General features: G+C 38.6%; 1 protein-coding gene across 6 annotated transcripts in view; it reads left to right on the top strand.

The window, feature by feature from the left end:
• The window catches only part of Ubr1 (Ubr1 ubiquitin ligase), a 288,431-nt gene that overhangs the window by 75,748 nt on the left and 192,178 nt on the right, over positions 1-20,505 (top strand). For all 6 annotated transcript variants that reach the window (XM_070083324.1, XM_070083319.1, XM_070083320.1 and 3 more), the window contains exons 10-15: positions 42-237; positions 5,147-5,322; positions 11,949-12,103; positions 15,685-15,961; positions 16,285-16,503; positions 17,567-17,794. In XM_070083324.1, the coding sequence (XP_069939425.1) occupies positions 42-237; positions 5,147-5,322; positions 11,949-12,103; positions 15,685-15,961; positions 16,285-16,503; positions 17,567-17,794 (1,251 nt within the window). The remainder of the gene's footprint in view (positions 1-41; positions 238-5,146; positions 5,323-11,948; positions 12,104-15,684; positions 15,962-16,284; positions 16,504-17,566; positions 17,795-20,505) is intronic.

The raw sequence follows: 20,505 nt of genomic DNA, 5'->3' as shown, positions 1-20,505 counted from the left end.
CTCGTGTGTAAAGCTATAAGTTATTTTGCTTCTCTCTACAGACTTTCACAAAGCACTACAGCAAAATGATGAAAGATTTCATTTTGGATGACCATGACCATGCGGTGTCTGTTGCCTCACTGGGTGTCCAGTTGTTCACGATGCCTACAATTGCTCACATGTTAGTCTCAGAGGAGGATGTTCTAGCTCGTCTTCTCAACACTTTCCTCTCAGAGTGTGAAAAGAAGCTCAGAGACAGTAAGTGTTATTTTTGTCAGTTAACTGTAAACCAAATTGAGCTTCACTGATTTATACCTATTTCACACTTTATTTTTTTATTTACACATCGGCCGTATCCCACCGAGGCAATGTGACCCGAAAAAGAAAAAACACTTCCATTGTTCACTCCATTACTGTCTTGCCAGAGGTGTGTCTACACTACACTTAATAAGCTGCAACATATCTCCACCCCTCCTTCAGAGTGCATGACTCAAGTCTGGCTAACCAGTTTCCCTGAATCCCTTCATCGATGTTACTTTGCTTACACTCTCACAGCATATCAAGTCATATTGTACATATGAAAAAAAATTCCAGCCTATAAGCGCTGCCATTTTTTGTTGTTTTTGAAGGTAGTGATGTACTCCTTAACCAATGTACAGTGGACCCCCTGTTTTTGTAATTAATCCGTTCCAGAGAGAGAGTGACTGGTTTGACTAAACCCGAATCTGACGAATTCCGAATTAATTTTCCCCAAAAGAAATACGTAATGGAAATCCAGTTAATCAGTTTCAGACACCCAGCAGTATTAAAAAATTGTTTTCTACATGAAATATACATTTACCTACACAGAAAACAATGATACTTGAAGGATAAAACAATGCTCTCACACTTACCTTTATTGAAGACATGGTGATAGAAGATGGGAGGAGAGGAGAGGATGGAGGAATTTACAATTACATATTTGGAAGGGGAATCTCCTTCCATGAAGACTTCAGGTACCAAGTCCTTATCCTGGGTTACTTCCCTTCTTTGTTTTCTAATGCCACTAGGACCAGCTTGAGAGTCACTGGGCCCCTGTCGCTCAAAAAGTGTTCCAGAGAGGTCTATTTCTGGCGTATGTTAGGAAATGTGTTGGGAGACAGAACAAGATAGTTTTTCAATATGACACGAATATCAGCTCTATGGCTTATTTACCTAGCAAAGTTCATCTAATATGACATAATAAACAATATTAATAACGTAGAAACATGATATATACTCTAGAATAAATAAAATATGGCATTAAGAATGCCACGAGTGGTGGTGTGTTTGTTGTTGAATGTATAAGAGCCACTGAAAGATAAGCCTTACATAGTGGTGGTGAAGGCGACAGCAAGAAGCAGCAGAGGCGGCGGTGTTAGTCAGTAGCCCTATATACCTCCAACAACAATGGAGGAGTCAGTTTCATGCTGTCCTTTTTCTATCGATTAATCGCTTAACTTACTTGCTACATTGTTAATGCTACACTTTATTGCTGGCTGGCACTATAGCCTTTATCAACTCCTGCTGCTTTAGTATTGTACATATTGCTGAATTACTGAAAAAGGCACATTCTCCCCTCTCTCTCAGCCCTTTACCAAAGGGCTGGCTGGCACTAGGAACTTTCTTTAGGCCCATGGTGACTTATTTAGCAGTTGCAAGCACTAAAAAGAATGTAATGATACAAAATATATCGTCTGAACGTGTTTGATCGTCCTCACTGGCTGATAAACAATGGCACACTTGCTGTACATGGAGTGTCAGGGCTGCTCAGGCTGCACGGACACGTTCCAGACGAATGATTTGTACCAAGTTCAGTGACGATCACCAAGCCAATATTTTTACGAAAAAAATTGCTTATTCCGAATACATATTACATATTCTGATGATGCAATCTGGGGGTCCACTGTAATTGATGTTTTTTTTATCAGCCTAGCCTAGAGGTGATTCGACTTAGTAGTTTGTAAAAAAAAGGAGGAGTGGGGGCATTAAATATAAACTCGTAAAGGTAAAAGACAAATCGTTAAATTTTCGTGTGGTATACATATCAAATATTTCATGGTCATCTACATACCTCACTTACTTATGCTTTATGAGTCATAATTCATTTGGCAATAAAAACACACAGGAATGCTTACTCACCACTGCTGGACAGTATGTTTTAAGCAAGTAAGTATTAACAACAAAGAAATTTTAGCCCTTAAACTGTCCAAACGTGGATAAACATTTGCCTGGGCAGCGCTCCGAATATTTTGAAAAATAAAAAAATCTTTTTTTTTTTTAAATTGAAGAGTGCAATTTTATAAATGTTATAGGATAAAAAAAAAATTTTAGGGTCACTACTTACCGAGACATAAGCCCGCGAAGTTGGTGCTAAATGATGATGTGTCGGCAACATGGAGCACTGCCGCTTCCAATTATTTTCTATTTTTTGTTGTCTTCATGTTATGATAATAATGTTTTGTTGCAGATCTTTTGATTTCATAGCCAATTCTTGTTGAGACACAAATGTTTGGTACTGAATTAGTAATCATACTGTCACAAGCACACATGTTCACACTGATAAATGAATTTGTACACCTGGTTCAGTCACGTACTATTGTTTACATATATGTATATACAAGGTATTTACAAGTCCCATTTATGTTTCTAGAAGTCTACCACTGTATGGTACTCCTAGAAGCATGGATTCATACAGTGTGCCACCCCACATTGCTGACACATGTATCGTGTTTTTTTTCGCACTTGGGGTCGCTGTTTAGTGTAAGCACACACAACTCGCTTTTTCTGAGAGGACTTCTTCTTTGGAGTAGATGGTAATGTTACCAGGCAGTGACAGTTAGGGATTATTTGGTTGGGCACTTCCCCCCTCTTGTTGTGGGGTGACAGGTATAGGTGTGGTACCATACTTTCTCGCTATCTGCTTGATGACATTGAGGGTGAATTCTGCATATTGTTGTCACTTCGCAGTCTTTATTTCATACATGTTGAAGGCATTAGCATTGCAATGTCTACAAGGTGGAAAAACACTTTTATATACCACTTGCGACTCCTATGCACACAGTCGACAAACCCTATCATCATGTCACATTTGTCGGCTAGTCGCATATTGTTTGTATAGTCGATGACAACAGCTGGCTTTACAATAGGTTCATTGTTGAACCCACTCAATCTGTTTGTACCATCTTGTTTCTGTGGATGGTTGACAGCAATGTCACATCCCATTTCTCATGCCACATCAGTGCCATGATGTCATTGGCATGAAACGCTTCCACTAGACTTCCTCCAGTGAACCTTGGCATTTGTTTTCTACTTCTCACTGTTCCACATATATCAGTATTGTTCACACATAGGAAATCAGCGAGCATAGGGCTTGTATACCAGTTGTCTGTGTACAATGTTTGACCTTTGCCAAGGTATGGCCCCCATCATCTTGCGAACAACATCACTAGAAATGCCCAACATGCGCCTGGTATCGCCGAGTGTATTTTTCCCTGTGTAGATGATGACATCCAACACAAGACTAGTCTCAGTTACACATAACAGAGTTTTATATTAAAGCGATTACGTTTGCTTGGTATATATTGTTTGAATGACAGTCGTCCCTTGAGCAGAACCAAGGACTCGTTGACAACAATGTTCTTGAATGGATAAAAGTAGGCACTGAATTTTTGCTTCAGATACATTAACAATTCCTGGATTTTGTATAAGCGGTCATTTCTGTTTGGCATATTCCTGTCTGAGAAGTGCAACATCCGTAACAACAGAGTGAATGTTGCAGGGAAGGAGGTCACGGAAGACTGGAGTACCGATCAAGTGGTCTGTGAACCAGTAGTGTGCTATATTGTTCTTATATGTGTGTGGCATAAACATGACAGTGCCAAGGAATAAATACATTTCAGCCACAGTTGTATCCTTCCACCTTCGCAGCCGTGAAGACTCTGAAACGTCTGTGTGGTCCATTGTATACTGGTAGTACATGTTGGTCTGGGTAACAATTAGGTTCATTATCGGCTCATCAAAGTATAGTTGAAAATAGTCTAACTCTGTAGACTCATTTGTGATGGGACAGTGTGGCATGATGCCACTTCCACTGGCATCAAAATTGAAAGGATGTGGCACAAATGGTGTACTTTCTCCAGTTCCATTTGCAATCAGATGATGCAGGGTGGACCTGTGGCATGGGTCGTGGGGGAGCAGGAGGGAGGACAGGAGTGGAGGCAGCACATGGTTGAGAGGGTGCCGGGCGGTCCTTTATCTGCCCACCCACTGTGCCACGAGGTCCAGGCACCATGCCATCCCCCCTCTTCCTCCATCCCAGCATATTCACCTTCATTATCACTCACTATCACTATCAGTGGCTGGGGTTTTGGATCGTGACCTGTCACGACCCTTGCTGCTGACTATATGTGGCATACTGCCTGAACGTAGGTTACAACGCCTAAAAGTATGTTTCAATGTGGAATAATGATAATCACTTTAACTTGACAAATTGTCTTATCGACGTAAAATCGATTTCATCGTCGTCACTTATGTCACTTTCACTATTGTCATCACCCAAACGAAGGGAAAATGATAATTTTCTCTTGTGGAGTTGCCTTTGGGAACTAATACTAGCAACTCCCAGAAGTGCTGGGCTGAGGGTCTGATATGGCCACACTGTCCACACTATCCACACTATCCACACTTGCCACCCCAGAGGTCATGGTCTGAGGGTCATTTGGGTTATCAACAAAAGTTTCACTAATTCCTTGATCTTTAGTGGCTATATCGGAGTCAAAACCACTAAACTCGCGTTCTGTATCACTTTCCAAGAATAGTAGTGTTAATACGATGAGGCATCAGTGAATCACGGGTTTGCCATGTTGTTGACCCAAGATGGAGCTGAAACTAACTGGTGTTACCACGCGGTACCCCAGTGTCCCCAATTTTTTTCATGCCTAGGCGACTCAGGCCTATCGCGCCAATTTTGAAGGAATAAAAAATAAAACGTCGATCTACGTTTGGAGCCTGCCGCATGTCAGTGTATATCTACGCGTGGACAGTTGAAGGGTTAAAATTACATTCTTGGTGATGCTTTGGTTTGCTTGAATATACAGTAATAATATGCTCTTTTAACATGTTTTAAAGTTTTCCATTTGTGTAACAGATAAGCTGGCCCTTGAACACCGCAGCTCAAACACGTCATCTTTCCGTCGTATCCAGTATATTCTGTATGACCTCAAGTACTTGTTAGGGGTGAAGCCAGAGGCTTGGACAGACAGTCTCCGCCGAGGGTTTCTCCATGGGTACAATCTCCTTCTCCGCCTTCTTGGCATGATGCAGGTTAGTATACAGTGGAACCTCAAATTTCGAACTTAAACCATTCCAGGAGCTAGTTCTAAATTTGAAAAGTCTGAAATTCGAAGCAATATTTCCCATAAGAAATAATTGAAATACAATTAATCCGTTCCAGAAACCCAAAAATATTCACAAAAAAATACATTTTATAGAGATTAATTACAGTTTTACATACACACAACAAATGCAAAAGGAGAGCAGATGAAAGAGTGGGAGAGGCACTGTCAAGAAATTTTAATGAAAATAAGAAAAAATTTTGGAGTGAGTTAAACAAGTTAAAAAAGCCTAGGGAAAGTATGGATTTGTCAGTTAAAAACAGAGTAGGGGAGTTAGTAGATGGGGAGAGGGAGGTATTAGGTAGATGGCGAGAATATTTTGAGGAACTTTTAAATGTTAAGGAAGAAAGGGAGGCGGTAATTTCATGCACTGGCCAGGGAGGTATACCATCTTTTAGGAGTGAAGAAGAGCAGAATGTAAGTGTGGTGGAGGTACGTGAGGCATTACGTAGAATGAAAGGGGGTAAAGCAGCTGGAACTGATGGGATCATGACAGAAATGTTAAAAGCAGGGGGGGATATAGTGTTGGAGTGGTTGGTACTTTTGTTTAATAAATGTATGAAAGAGGGGAAGGTACCTAGGGATTGGCAGAGAGCATGTATAGTCCCTTTATATAAAGGGAAAGGGGACAAAAGAGATTGTAAAAATTATAGAGGAATAAGTTTACTGAGTATACCAGGAAAAGTATACGGTAGGGTTATAATTGAAAGAATTAGAGGTAAGACAGACTGTTGAATTGCGGACGAGCAAGGAGGCTTCAGAGTGGGTAGGGGATGTGTAGATCAAGTGTTTACATTGAAGCATATATGTGAACAGTATTTAGATAAAGGTAGGGAAGTTTTTATTGCATTTATGGATTTAGAAAAGGCATATGATAGAGTGGATAGAGGAGCAATGTGGCAGATGTTGCAAGTTTATGGAATAGGTGGTAAGTTACTAAATGCTGTAAAGAGCTTTTATGAGGATAGTGAGGCTCAGGTTAGGGTGTGTAGAAGAGAGGGAGAATACTTCCCGGTAAAAGTAGGTCTTAGACAGGGATGTGTAATGTCACCATGGTTGTTTAATATATTTATAGATGGGGTTGTAAAAGAAGTAAATGCTAGGGTGTTCAGGAGAGGGGTGGGATTAAATTATGGGGAATCAAATTCAAAATGGGAATTGACACAGTTACTTTTTGCTGATGATACTGTGCTTATGGGAGATTCTAAAGAAAAATTGCAAAGGTTAGTGGATGAGTTTGAGAATGTGTGTAAAGGTAGAAAGTTGAAAGTGAACATAGAAAAGAGTAAGGTGATGAGGGTATCAAATGATTTAGATAAAGAAAAATTGGATATCAAATTGGGGAGGAGGAGTATGGAAGAAGTGAATGTTTTCAGATACTTGGGAGTTGACGTGTCGGCGGATGGATTTATGAAGGATGAGGTTAATCATAGAATTGATGAGGGAAAAAAGGTGAGTGGTGCGTTGAGGTATATGTGGAGTCAAAAAACGTTATCTATGGAGGCAAAGAAGGGAATGTATGAAAGTATAGTAGTACCAACACTCTTATATGGATGTGAAGCTTGGGTGGTAAATGCAGCAGCGAGGAGACGGTTGGAGGCAGTGGAGATGTCCTGTCTAAGGGCAATGTGTGGTGTAAATATTATGCAGAAAATTCGGAGTGTGGAAATTAGGAGAAGGTGTGGAGTAATAAAAGCATTAGTCAGAGGGCAGAAGAGGGGTTGTTGAGGTGGTTTGGTCATTTAGAGAGAATGGATCAAAGTAGAATGACATGGAAAGGATATAAATCTATAGGGGAAGGAAAGAGGGGTAGGGGTCGTCCTCGAAAGGGTTGGAAAGAGGGGGTAAAGGAGGTTTTGTGGGTGAGGGGCTTGGACTTCCAGCAAGCGTGCATGAGCGTGTTAGATAGGAGTGAATGGAGACGAATGATACTTGGGACCTGACGATCTGTTGGAGTGTGAGCAGGGTAATATTTAGTGAAGGGATTCAGGGAAACCGGTTATTTTCATATAGTCGGACTTGAGTCCTGGAAATGGGAAGTACAATGCCTGCACTTTAAAGGAGGGGTTTGGGATATTGGCAGTTTGGAGGGATATGTTGTGTATCTCTATACGTATAGGCTTCTAAACTGTTGTATTCTGATCACCTCTGCAAAAGCAGTGATAATGTGTGAGTGTGGTAAAAGTGTTGAATGATGATGAAAGTATTTTCTTTTTGGGGATTTTCTTTCTTTTTTTTGGGTCACCCTGCCTCGGTGGGAGACGGCCGACTTGTTAAAAAAAAAAAAAAAAAAAAAATGCTATAGTCTTTAATTTTTTTTTTTTTTTTTTTTTTTTTTCAACAAGTCGGCCGTCTCCCACCGAGGCAGGGTGACCCAAAAAAGAAAGAAAATCCCCAAAAAGAAAATACTTTCATCATCATTCAACACTTCCACCACACTCGCACATTATCACTGTTTTTGCAGAGGTGCTCAGAATACAACAGTCTAGAAGCATACACATATAAAGATACACAACATATCCCTCCAAACTGCCAATATCCCAAACCCCTCCTTTAAAGTGCAGGCATTGTACTTCCCATTTCCAGGACTCAAGTCCGACTATATGAAAATAACAGGTTTCCCTGAATCCCTTCACTAAATATTACTCTGCTCACACTCCAACAGATCGTCAGGTCCCAAGTACCATTCGTCTCCATTCACTCCTATCTAACACGCTCACGCACGCTTGCTGGAAGTCCAAGCCCCTTACCCACAAAACCTCCTTTACCCCCTCTCTCCAACCCTTTCGAGGACGACCCCTACCCCGCCTTCCTTCCCCTATAGATTTATATGCTTTCCATGTCATTCTACTTTGATCCATTCTCTCTAAATGACCAAACCACCTCAACAACCCCTCTTCTGCCCTCTGACTAATACTTTTATTAACTCCACACCTTCTCCTAATTTCCACACTCCGAATTTTCTGCATAATATTTACACCACACATTGCCCTTAAACAGGACATCTCCACTGCCTCCAACCGTCTCCTCGCTGCTGCATTTACCACCCAAGCTTCACACCCATATAAGAGTGTTGGTACTACTATACTTTCATACATTCCCTTCTTTGCCTCCATAGATAACGTTTTTTGACTCCACATATACCTCAACGCACCACTCACCTTTTTTCCCTCATCAATTCTATGATTAACCTCATCCTTCATAAATCCATCCGCCGACACGTCAACTCCCAAGTATCTGAAAACATTCACTTCTTCCATACTCCTCCTCCCCAATTTGATATCCAATTTTTCTTTATCTAAATCATTTGACACCCTCATCACCTTACTCTTTTCTATGTTCACTTTCAACTTTCTACCTTTACACACATTCCCAAACTCATCCACTAACCTTTGCAATTTTTCTTTAGAATCTCCCATAAGCACAGTATCATCAGCAAAAAGTAACTGTGTCAATTCCCATTTTGAATTTGATTCCCCATAATTTAATCCCACCCCTCTCCCAAACACCCTAGCATTTACTTCCTTAACAACCCCATCTATAAATATATTAAACAACCATGGTGACATTACACATCCCTGTCTAAGACCTACTTTTACCGGGAAATAGTCTCCCTCTCTTCTACACACCCTAACCTGAGCCTCACTATCTTCATAAAAACTCTTTACAGCATTTAATAACTTACCACCTATTCCATATACTTGCAACATCTGCCACATTGCTCCTCTATCCACTCTATCATATGCCTTTTCTAAATCCATAAATGCAATAAAAACTTCCCTACCTTTATCTAAATACTGTTCACATATATGCTTCAATGTAAACACTTGATCTACACATCCCCTACCCACTCTGAAACCTCCTTGCTCATCCGCAATCCTACATTCTGTCTTACCTCTAATTCTTTCAATTATAACCCTACTGTACACTTTTCCTGGTATACTCAGTAAGCTTATTCCTCTATAATTTTTACAGTCTCTTTTGTCCCCTTTCCCTTTATATAAAGGGACTATACATGCTCTCCGCCAATCCCTAGGTACCTTCCCCTCTTTCATACATTTATTGAACAAAAGTACCAACCACTCCAACACTATATCCCCCCCTGCTTTTAACATTTCTGTCATGATCCCATCAGTACCAGCTGCTTTACCCCCTTTCATTTTACGTAATGCCTCACGTACCTCCCCCACACTTACATTCTGCTCTTCTTCACTCCTAAAAGATGGTATACCTCCCTGACCAGTGCATGAAATTACTGCCTCTGTTTCTTCCTTAACATTTAAAAGTTCCTCAAAATATTCTCGCCATCTACCTAATACCTCCATCTCCCCATCTACTAACTCCCCTACTCTGTTTTTAACTGACAAATCCATATTTTCCCTTGGCTTTCTTAACTTGTTTAACTCACTCCAAATTTTTTTCTTATTTTCATTAAAATTTCTTGACAGTGCCTCTCCCACTCTATCATCTGCTCTCCTTTTGCACTCTCTCACCACTCTCTTTACCTTTCTTTTACTCTCCATATATTCTGCTCTTCTTATAACACTTCTGCTTTGTAAAAACCTCTCATAAGCTACCTTTTTCTCTTTTATCACACCCTTTACTTCATCATTCCACCAATCACTCCTCTTTCCTCCTGCACCCACCCTCCTATAACCACAAACTTCTGCCCCACATTCTAATACTGCATTTTTAAAACTATTCCAACCCTCTTCAACCCCCCCATTACTCATCTTTGCACTATCCCACCTTTCTGCCAATAGTCGCTTATATCTCGCCCGAACTTCCTCCTCCCTTAGTTTATACACTTTCACCTCCCTCTTACTTGTTGTTGCCACCTTCCTCTTTTCCCATCTACCTCTTACTCTAACTGTAGCTACAACTAAATAATGATCCGATATATCAGTTGCCCCTCTATAAACATGTACATCCTGGAGCCTACCCATCAACCTTTTATCCACCAATACATAATCTAATAAACTACTTTCATTACGTGCTACATCATACCTTGTATATTTATTTATCCTCTTTTTCATAAAATATGTATTACTTATTACCAAATTTCTTTCTACACATAGCTCAATTAAAGGCTCCCCATTTACATTTACCCCTGGCACCCCAAATTTACCTACTACTCCCTCCATAACATTTTTACCCACTTTAGCATTGAAATCCCCAACCACCATTACTCTCACACTTGATTCAAAACTCCCCACGCATTCACTCAACATTTCCCAAAATCTCTCTCTCTCCTCTACACTTCTCTCTTCTCCAGGTGCATACACGCTTATTATAACCCACTTTTCACATCCAATCTTTATTTTACTCCACATAATCCTTGAATTAATACATTTATAGTCCCTCTTTTCCTGCCATAGCTTATCCTTCAACATTATTGCTACTCCTTCTTTAGCTCTAACTCTATTTAATTATGTATAGTAATATAAAATAACATTTTTACTTACCTTTATTGAAGATTGGTGATGGCATCTGGAAGATAGGGAGGAGGAGAGAGGGAGTTGGGGTTATTGTTTGGAAGGAGAATTCCCCTTCATGAGGACTTCCGGTATCAAAGCCCTCTCTGGAGTTGCTTCCCTTCTCTGTATTTTAATGCCACTAGGACCAGCTTGAGAGTCATTGGACCCCAGTCTCACAAAATAACTGTCTACAGTCCTCTGTTTCTGTCTCACAAAATAACTATCCACAGTCATCTGTATCTGTCTCGCAAAATAACTGTCCACAGTCGTCTGTTTCTGTCTCACAAAATAACTGTCCACAGTCCTCTGTACATCCTGGCAAGCTCAACAAGTCTCACTCCAATCTCATACTTCTGTATTATTTCCTTCTTCACATCTATGGTGTTTCTCACTTTCTTTACCACAGGGGTACCGCTAGCAAGTTTCTTTGGACCCATGGCAGCTTATTTCACAGCCCCACAAGCACTAAACACAATTAAATAATCGTAAAATGTGTGAATGAGATCGCAGGTTAGTGTTCACTCAAGCATAAACAAAGCTAGACTGCTCACGGCGCCTGTGCGGGGACGCGGACAGAGCGGGCCAGCGGACAGGTCCCATACCCGGCGGTCCGAAAATAGGGGCGCTTTCGATAATAGGGACACAGTTTGTCCGAAAAAATGGTCTTATTTTCGAAACGTTCGATATGTGATACGTTTGATTTTTGAGGTTCCACCATATTTGTTTCTAACATACTGTGCTAAAATATTGTAATGCATGTGTTAGTTTTTACATATTGAAATCTATAGAAAATTATTGTGTACAATATTTCTAACATTTTAAATACATTTTTTCATTTAATCCTCTTCCTTTTAATCTTTATATCTCACTAAAGTTATTGGTAACTGTTTTTCAGACAGGTCATCATTTGTAGATTCATTATCTTTATTTCTGTCTTACCAGTAATTTTTTGCTTTCCTAATTAATACTGTTCTGAATTTCCAGAATTTCCTTTATATATATGCTTAAATCAGTCTTGGTTTTCAATCTTTCATATACTGTATAAGCATTTTTGTTTTCATTAATTATTCTACGAAAGGGCATGGATCCAATGGTCCGACAAGTGGGCACACACATGGAGTATGAGCCAGAGTGGGAATCTGCATTCAACCTTCATATCAAGTTGGCAGCTGTCATACCACTTGTGATTGAGTGGGCTGCATCAGATCGTATTGTCCTCATCAAATCATATAGGTAGAGTTAATACTCTTTGGACTTGTAAATTAAATGTTCAGTATCCAGTTACTTTGACTTGAGTGATTTTTTTTTTTTTTTATCTCTATCATGTCTCATCCTTCTTAAAGCATCCCTTGTTTTTTCAAGAGCTTTTATTGTCATTATGTTATATTCAAACTCATTGATGTCATAGATACACTTATGAATGATTACACTGGTCTGCATAATTTTTTTTATTGACTCTGTGATTTCTTTTTTGGTATATGTATGGAAAATAGTGATTCATTGTGTTTTTTATTCATCTCTATCACATCAGGTTGTCAAGTTATATGGAAATGTTACTTTTATCTTTTTGTATAACAAAAGTAAATGAGAAAGTGGTATATTACCAATTAAAATACTTGCCTTATATTGACTTAAATGTTAAATCTAATATATTCTTTATTTTCAGATTATTAATATGTCTAGAGGCTGCATAAATTCACCAGACATATTTTGATATGTCTGCGGGCAATTCACCCCTTCGGATTCCCGAAGCAACATTACTCCTTTATTGAAGAGCTGCTACTTTGCTTATTTTGGCTACAAAATTGGAGACCAGGACAAACCATTTGCACCACACAAAGCTTGCAAGAATTGCATCAGTAAGCTCCAAATGTGGTCAGTTGGAAAACTTACATGTATGCCCTTTGGAGTACCAGTGGTATGGCAGGAGCAGGTGAACCACCATGATGACTGTTACTTTTGTATGACTAAAGTAGCTGGATTCAACTAAAGATTGCATATTATACCCAAATATTCCTTCAGCAATAAGGCCTGTTCCACACTCTGAAGATATTCCTTGTACTTGTGCCACCTGAAACATGGAAAATTTCATCAGTTTGATACCAGTGATTCTAAGGAGATGGCAGTAGACTGTGAACCACCAACAAATGATGATCCCAAACCCTTTAACCAAGTTGATCTCAATGACTTGGTGAGAGGCCTTTACTTTCCAAAAGAAAGTGCACAGTTACTTGGCTTTAGACTGAAGAAACACAAGCTTCTAGCTCCTGGAACAACATTCGCTTAGTACCGTCATCGTCAAGCGGAATTCACTCAGCTCTTTGACAAAGAGGAATCTTTAGTTTCCTGTTCAAATATTTCTGGCCTTATTGAACACATGGGGATGTCATACAAAGCAGATGAATGGAAACTCTTCATTGATTCTTCTAAAAAGTTTAAAGGCTGTACTTCTCTACAATGGCAACACAACTGCATCTGTGCCATTTGGCCTTAGTGTCCAAATGTCAGAAACGTATGCAAATATGAAGACACTAATATCTGCAATTAAGTACCAGAATCACAATTTTCTCATTTGTGGTGATGTAAAAGTTATTGCTCTGCTACTAGGTCTTTAACCCTTTCAGGGTCCGTCCCGTAGATCTACGGCTTTACGTTCAGGGTCCAAACCGTAGATCTACGCCATGAGCTCAGCTCACTCTGATAAACTGTGAGTGGTACATTTGGGCCTAGATATGAGAGAATACATCTATGTGGTATGTGTGCACCACATAAAACAGATCCTGCAGCACACTGTGTATAATGAGAGAAAAAAAATGAAATCATGATTTTTCGATTAAAACAGCAACTTTGCAGTGTTTTTTCGTATGTTTTTTATAGTTGTATTTGCGATTTCTTGGTCTCATTTGATAGAATGGAAGATATATTACAGAAATAGAGATGATTTTGATTGGTTTTAGCACTGGAAATGGCTTGAAACTGAGCTCAAAGTAGCAGAAATGTTAAATTTTTGCCGATATTCAAGAGTAAACAAACGACCTCACACGTCTAATACACGTCAGCTGGTGGGTCTAATATACATTCACAAATATGGTGATAATATTTATACAATTATTACAGTATTGCATAACAGTAAATCTTCTATTTTTTGGTGTGAATAAAAATTCATTATGTGAATAAAAAATCAAAATGAAATTTATTTGTAAAGCCTCAAAACATAACTAATGAACAGAGGAAATGTTAGTTTAGTGCCAGGAATGCCTACATTGTTCATTCTGGACCCTATTTTGAAATTGGAATATTTTGAACTTTGTGTTAAATTGGCCAAATTAACAATTTCCGATCACTTTATTTTGTAGTTGAAACATTTGACTTGGCGATTTCTTGTGCTCAATCGATAGAACAGAAGTAATACTAGTGAGATAGCTAAGAATTTGGTTGATTGGAATAATGTAATTGGCCTAAAATGGGAGTCAAAGTCGGCAAAATCGCCGATTCGTAAATATCGCTGACACATCAAAATTCGCGAGAGCATAATTTCGTCAATTTTCCACCAAATTTCGTACTTTTTGTTTTATTACCTTCACAAAAAGATTCTCTACGATTTCATAAGAAAAAATAACAAATTTTTTTTTTTTGAAAATTCTTGGACACTGGTGCATGACTCCAGATTTGGGCCTTGGACCCTGAAAGGGTTAAGGCAGATACACTAAGTATCCCTGTTTTCTGTGTCTTTGGGATAGTAGGGCAGACAGCCAGCACTATGAACAAAAAGACTGGCCACCAAGTACCAGCTTCTTGCCTGGAAATCACAACTAGAAAACTGTGCCACTAGTTGACCCCAAGAAAATTCTGCTACCACCACTCCACATCAAATTAGGACTTAAAAAAATTTTGTGAAGACCTTAAACAAGAATGGAACTGCTTTCAAGTACCTGGAGTCAGTTTCCTTGTATAAGTGAAGGCAAGCTAAAGGCAGGAATCTTTGTTGGCCCTCAGATTCAGGAACTGATGAAGCATTAGCAGGTGTTGAGGTGAATGCCTGGTTTTCATTCAAGCAGATTGTCCACAAATTCATGGGAAACAGGTGCTCCCCCAAATATGAAAAAATGATATAAGACCTGATTTCAGGTTTCCAACATCTTGGGTCTAGAATGAATGTGAAGATGCACTTTCTGTACTCGCATCTTTACTATTTTCCCAACATTTGTGGGGACTACAGTGAGGAACAAGGAGAGCGTTCCATCAGGATATTTGCACCATGGAAACTCAATACCAGGGCAAATGGAATGTCGGCATGATGGCGGATTACTGCTTGTCATTGAAATGTAATGGTCTCAATGCACAGCACAAGTGAAAATCAAAGCAATCCTCCTTCGAGTCAGTATGTAGGCTAACCATTAGGGGCATAGTTTTTATAAAATCATTCGAGTTGATTCATTTTGATTTGGAATTCATATATTCTTAAAACTAACAGAAGGTGCTTTTTCATGATTGCTTGCCTAATTTTAATAAATTAACAATTTATTAATAATTCACATTTTTTTATCATTAATTTGTATTTTATTCAAAATCCTTATGTGATAGAGCAAAATGGTTTAGATATTTAAAATCAGCAGCCCATGAATAAAAATAATAATTAAAAACATTCCAGATGCAGACCAGTGTTATTGGCAAAAAATTTAATGCCTCTTAAATTCACTGTTGAAAATATTTGTGTAAATTGTGTACTGAATTTCCTTACTTCTGATGGAGAGAAACAAGACTCTAAACCTGAGAAGAAAAGCCAGTTTTAATTTTTTAAAATGTTCTTTCAGGTTATTAATGAAGTCTCTTGGAGACTTGGGTACAGAAGCAACACGGAGAAGATACGTTCGGGAATTGTTAGATTATTCTGTATCCTGTATTGAGTATGATGTCTCCTCAGCACCAGTGTCAATCCATCTCCCACTCTCTCGCTTGGTAGCAGGTCTGACACTTCATCTTGATAAATATGGCCTTAACTACAATTCTCCTGAATTTTTAGTGAAAGGCAAGCCATCTCCTGAGGAACTGATGGAACCAGTTCTCAGAACACAAGTCATGATTGCTCAGGTAAAGTAGATATATCTCGGTTTGATAGGATGGAGAGGCTCATTCCTGGGAAGTATATAAAAGTATTACATCAAGAGAGCTATCATAAAATGACACTGAATATTTCATATCTTCTATACTCGGCAGGATTGTGAGAACAAAGCAAGATGTTCAGGACAGTAATCTTCAGGAACAGTCAATCATGCTTTTAGTTTTAATTAAAATAAATTTCCATAGGTCCTGTATTTCGAATCTTCTAATTTGTTCTTCACATTTATGTCACATTTTAACATTTGCTGTATCTTCATATTAAAATGTTTTAATTCTAGATAATTTAATCTCAGGTTCATGCTGGGATGTGGCGACGTAATGGCTTCTCCCTCATCAACCAGATATATTTCTACCATAATGTACGATGTAGACAAGAGATGCTAGATCGTGATGTGATGCTCTTACAGATAGCTGCTACTCTTATAGACTCTAATGAGTTTCTGGTGCATCTCATGAACAGATTCAACTTAATGAGCTGGGCAAGAGAAGATTATGAAATAAACTATTTAAAGGTAAGGGTTTTTCTTTAATTGTTTGAGCAGTTCCCATATGAGTATGTGGTGTATTTATAACTGGTTTTAGTATTTAAAGATTAAGTTCCTTGAAGCAAGGTAACTAGAGATAAACAGATGTTGTGTCTAAGGGCAGTGTGTGGTGTAAATGTTATGCAGAAAATTCATAGTGTGGAAATTAGGAGGAGGTGCAGTTACTGAGAGTGTTATTCGGCGGGCTGAGGAGGGATTGTTGAGTTGTCATTTAGAGAGGATGGAGCAAAATAGGATGACTTGGAGTGTGTATAAATCTGTAGTGGAGGTAAGGAGGGGTAGGGGTTGTCCAAGGAAAGGATGGAGGAAGGGGATAAAAGAGGTTTTGTGTGCAAGGGGCTTGGACATGCAGCAGGCACGTGTGAGCGTGTATAGGAGTGAGTGGAGATGAATGGTTTTTGAGACTTGATGAGCTGTTGGAGTGTGAGCAGGGTAATATTTTGTGAAGGGATTCAGGGAAACTGGTTAGCCAGACTTGAGTCCTGGAGGTAGGAAGTACAGTGCCTGCACTTTAAAGGGGATGTTTGGGATATTTGCTGTTATTGATATCTAAACTGTTGTATTTGCACCACTCAGCAAATACAGTGGTAGTGTGAATGATGGTGATTTTTTATTATTTTTTTTGTGGGGGGTCACCCTGCCTCGGGAGACGGCTAGCATGTTAAAAAATACAATTAGAAAATTAATACTCTATATATATATAGGTTTACATGCTTAATGAGATTTATGGATTAGTGTGATACACTAATCCATAAATCTCATCAATAGGAAGGTAAGGCAATGCTTAGATGGATTCATTATAAGAACTGAGTAAATCAGAGATGTTATTTGGCACCCAGGTCAGCTTTTCTTTAGTAAGGAGAGCTACTGCAAAGTATTCATACATTTAGTCTTCCTAATAAAAAATATTTAAGACATTTTTTTTGTATATTTTGTTTGATTAGTGCTTTAACAGAAAATTGTTGAAATAGATTGATATGATTAACTATGTTAAGAAATTTTGTTTACTTGCTAACAAAAAATTTTTCAGGGTAATGATGAAGATAACATGAGACAAACTGTAGTGCTTGTGGAGGAGTACCTGCAGTTGGTAATGACACTGGTGGCAGAACGATACACTCCAGGCATTGGCCATATTGAGGAAGAGGATAAAATTAAGAAAGAAATCATTCAACTCCTTTGTATTGAACCTATGCCACACTCTGTTCTAAATAAGGCTCTTCCTGAAGGAACCAATCATGAGACTGGCATGGAAAAGGTTTGTTTAATATTTTTTATTATACAGCTTTAGAGTATTTAAACTGACTATTTTGCTTTAATGTTTTGCTACTTGATACTTGGCTGATTTTAATTCTGTTCTCCTAAATTCCTTCATAATGCTGTTCTCCTGAATTCTTTCATAATGTTACACTGTGCACTCTGAGGACTTGTCAGTCCATAGAAGTTGCTTACCTCTGCTCATTCCAATTTAATAAGCTCAAACATGCCTGCTGGATGATAAAGCCCTTGTCACTTAACACCCAGCTCCCCAACCCTTCTTGTGACAACCCTTTACTATACATTGATAAGTGGAAAAAATGGCATTACGCTTTACTGATTTTTGCTTTAAGGCGGTAGCCTGGAACCTAACCTTCCATATGAGTGGGGTCTTACTGTACTTGTTTTTTATTTCCTTTTAATTATACACCTTTCTAAGTTCTTCCAGCAACCTTTGCAACTTCTCTTCAGAATTAACCAATAGAATTGTCATAGGCAAAGAGTAAATGTTATAATTCATACTTCATGTAAGAATCGTCTCTTGATCACATGCCTCTCCCCAACACCCTAGTATTCACTTCTTTTGCTTTTAGTAACTTACCTATTCCATATATTTGCAACATCTGCCACAGAGGTTCCTTATTCACCTTATCATATGCTCTTTCTAAATCCATAAATGTAATAGTTCCTTTCCATTATCCGAGTACAGTAGGGCCCCACTTACATTGCAGGTTAGTTCCAGGCTACTTCTGAAAAGCAGACATTACCGGAAAGCAGAGCACCATTTTTTCCACTTATAAATGCATATAAATGCCAGATAACAAGTTTACACTAAAACATATTAAGTTAGCAATTAAACTAGGCATTAAAAATAATAAAAAGTAAAATACACACACAGTACACCCATTACTTACCTTAAAATATTTGTAGTCTTAATGTAGGGTGAGAGGCGAGTTTTATTTGTAGGAAGTCAGGTTTGTGAAGTATAGTAGCCAGCCAAGGCAGCCCTTCCCGCCCCACCCCACCCACACGTAATGTAAACAAACCATACGAATGCGTCTGGTTTTCGTTCATACATTTTTTTGTATTATACCATAATATGTATATTATACGTATATGCTTCTAAACTGTTGTATTCTGAGCACCTCTGCAAAAGCAGTGATAATGTGTGAGTGTGGTGAAAGTGTTGAATGATGATGAAAGTATTTTCTTTTTGGGGATTTTCTTTCTTTTTTGGGTCACCCTGCCTCGGTGGGAGACGACCAACTTGTTGAAAAAAAAAAAAAAACTTTACATTGTGTCCAATTTTTTCCATGGTGATACAGTAAAATACATAGAGAAACACTCCAATTCTCATGTAACATCATTTTTAGAAGAAATGACACTGAGTGAAGGCATATGGAAATAAATCACTTGGATGTTTTTGGGCTATCCTAGGTTCTCTACATATATGCTGCTATGTATGATAATCTATGTAACTCTATTTGTGTATACCTGAGTAAACTTACTTAAATACAAAATAAATAATTTTCTAGTTACCCCCAGTAATATTATAGTGTATACATTTTCTCTGATGTTGGACTACAAGTTACCTGGCTACCACATCTCATATTTATGTTAATTTATTCTACTGTGGGGTGTATTTATCATGTTTATATGTTATGTAGTGTGTTTATTATCATTTTGAAAAAATATCATAGATGGATTAATGGAAATGTCTATATTAATGTATCATACAACATTTAATGCTCCCAAGAGATTATGTATTATTATTAATATGGCATCAAGAGTAGAGAGACTCTTAGTGATTTTAATGTGTGCCTGCATGCCAGCACAGTGTTTAAGCATATTTAGGTACAGTTATACATAAGTATAATTATCAGAGTACATATAAAATATAGGGCAAGGAGGAATAACATCTTGTAGGAGTGAGGAAGAGCCAGTTGTGAGTGTGGGGGAAGTTCGTGAGGCAGTAGGTAAAGTGAAAGGGGGTAAGGCAGCCGGGATTGATGGGATAAAGATAGAAATGTTAAAAGCAGGTGGGGATATAGTTTTGGAGTGGTTGTGCAATTATTTAATAAATGTATGGAAGAGGGTAAGGTACCTAGGGATTGGCAGAGAGCATGCATAGTTCCTTTGTATAAAGGCAAAGAGGATAAAAGAGAGTGCAAAAATTATAGGGGGATAAGTCTGTTGAGTATACCTGGTAAAGTGTATGGTAGAGTTATAATTGAAAGAATTAAGAGTAAGACGGAGAATAGGATAGCAGATGAACAAGGAGGCTTTAGGAAAGGTAGGGGGTGTGTGGACCAGGTGTTTACAGTGAAACATATAAGTGAACAGTATTTAGATAAGGCTAAAGAGGTCTTTGTGGCATTTATGGATTTGGAAAAGGCGTATGACAGGGTGGATAGGGGGGGCAATGTGGCAGATGTTGCAAGTGTGTGGTGTAGGAGGTAGGTTACTGAAAGCAGTGAAGAGTTTTTACAAGGATAGTGAGGCTCAAGTTAGAGTATGTAGGAAAGAGGGAAATTTTTTCCCAGTAAAAGTAGGCCTTAGACAGGGATGTGTGATGTCACCGTGGTTGTTTAATATATTTATTGATGGGGTTGTAAGAGAAGTAAATGCGAGGGTCTTGGCAAGAGGCGTGGAGTTAAAAGATAAAGAATCACACACAAAGTGGGAGTTGTCACAGCTGCTCTTTGCTGATGA

This window comes from Cherax quadricarinatus, chromosome 9 (assembly GCF_038502225.1).
Source record: "Cherax quadricarinatus isolate ZL_2023a chromosome 9, ASM3850222v1, whole genome shotgun sequence".
NCBI lineage: Eukaryota > Metazoa > Arthropoda > Malacostraca > Decapoda > Parastacidae > Cherax > Cherax quadricarinatus.
This window is presented reverse-complemented; position numbering and strand designations above follow the sequence as displayed.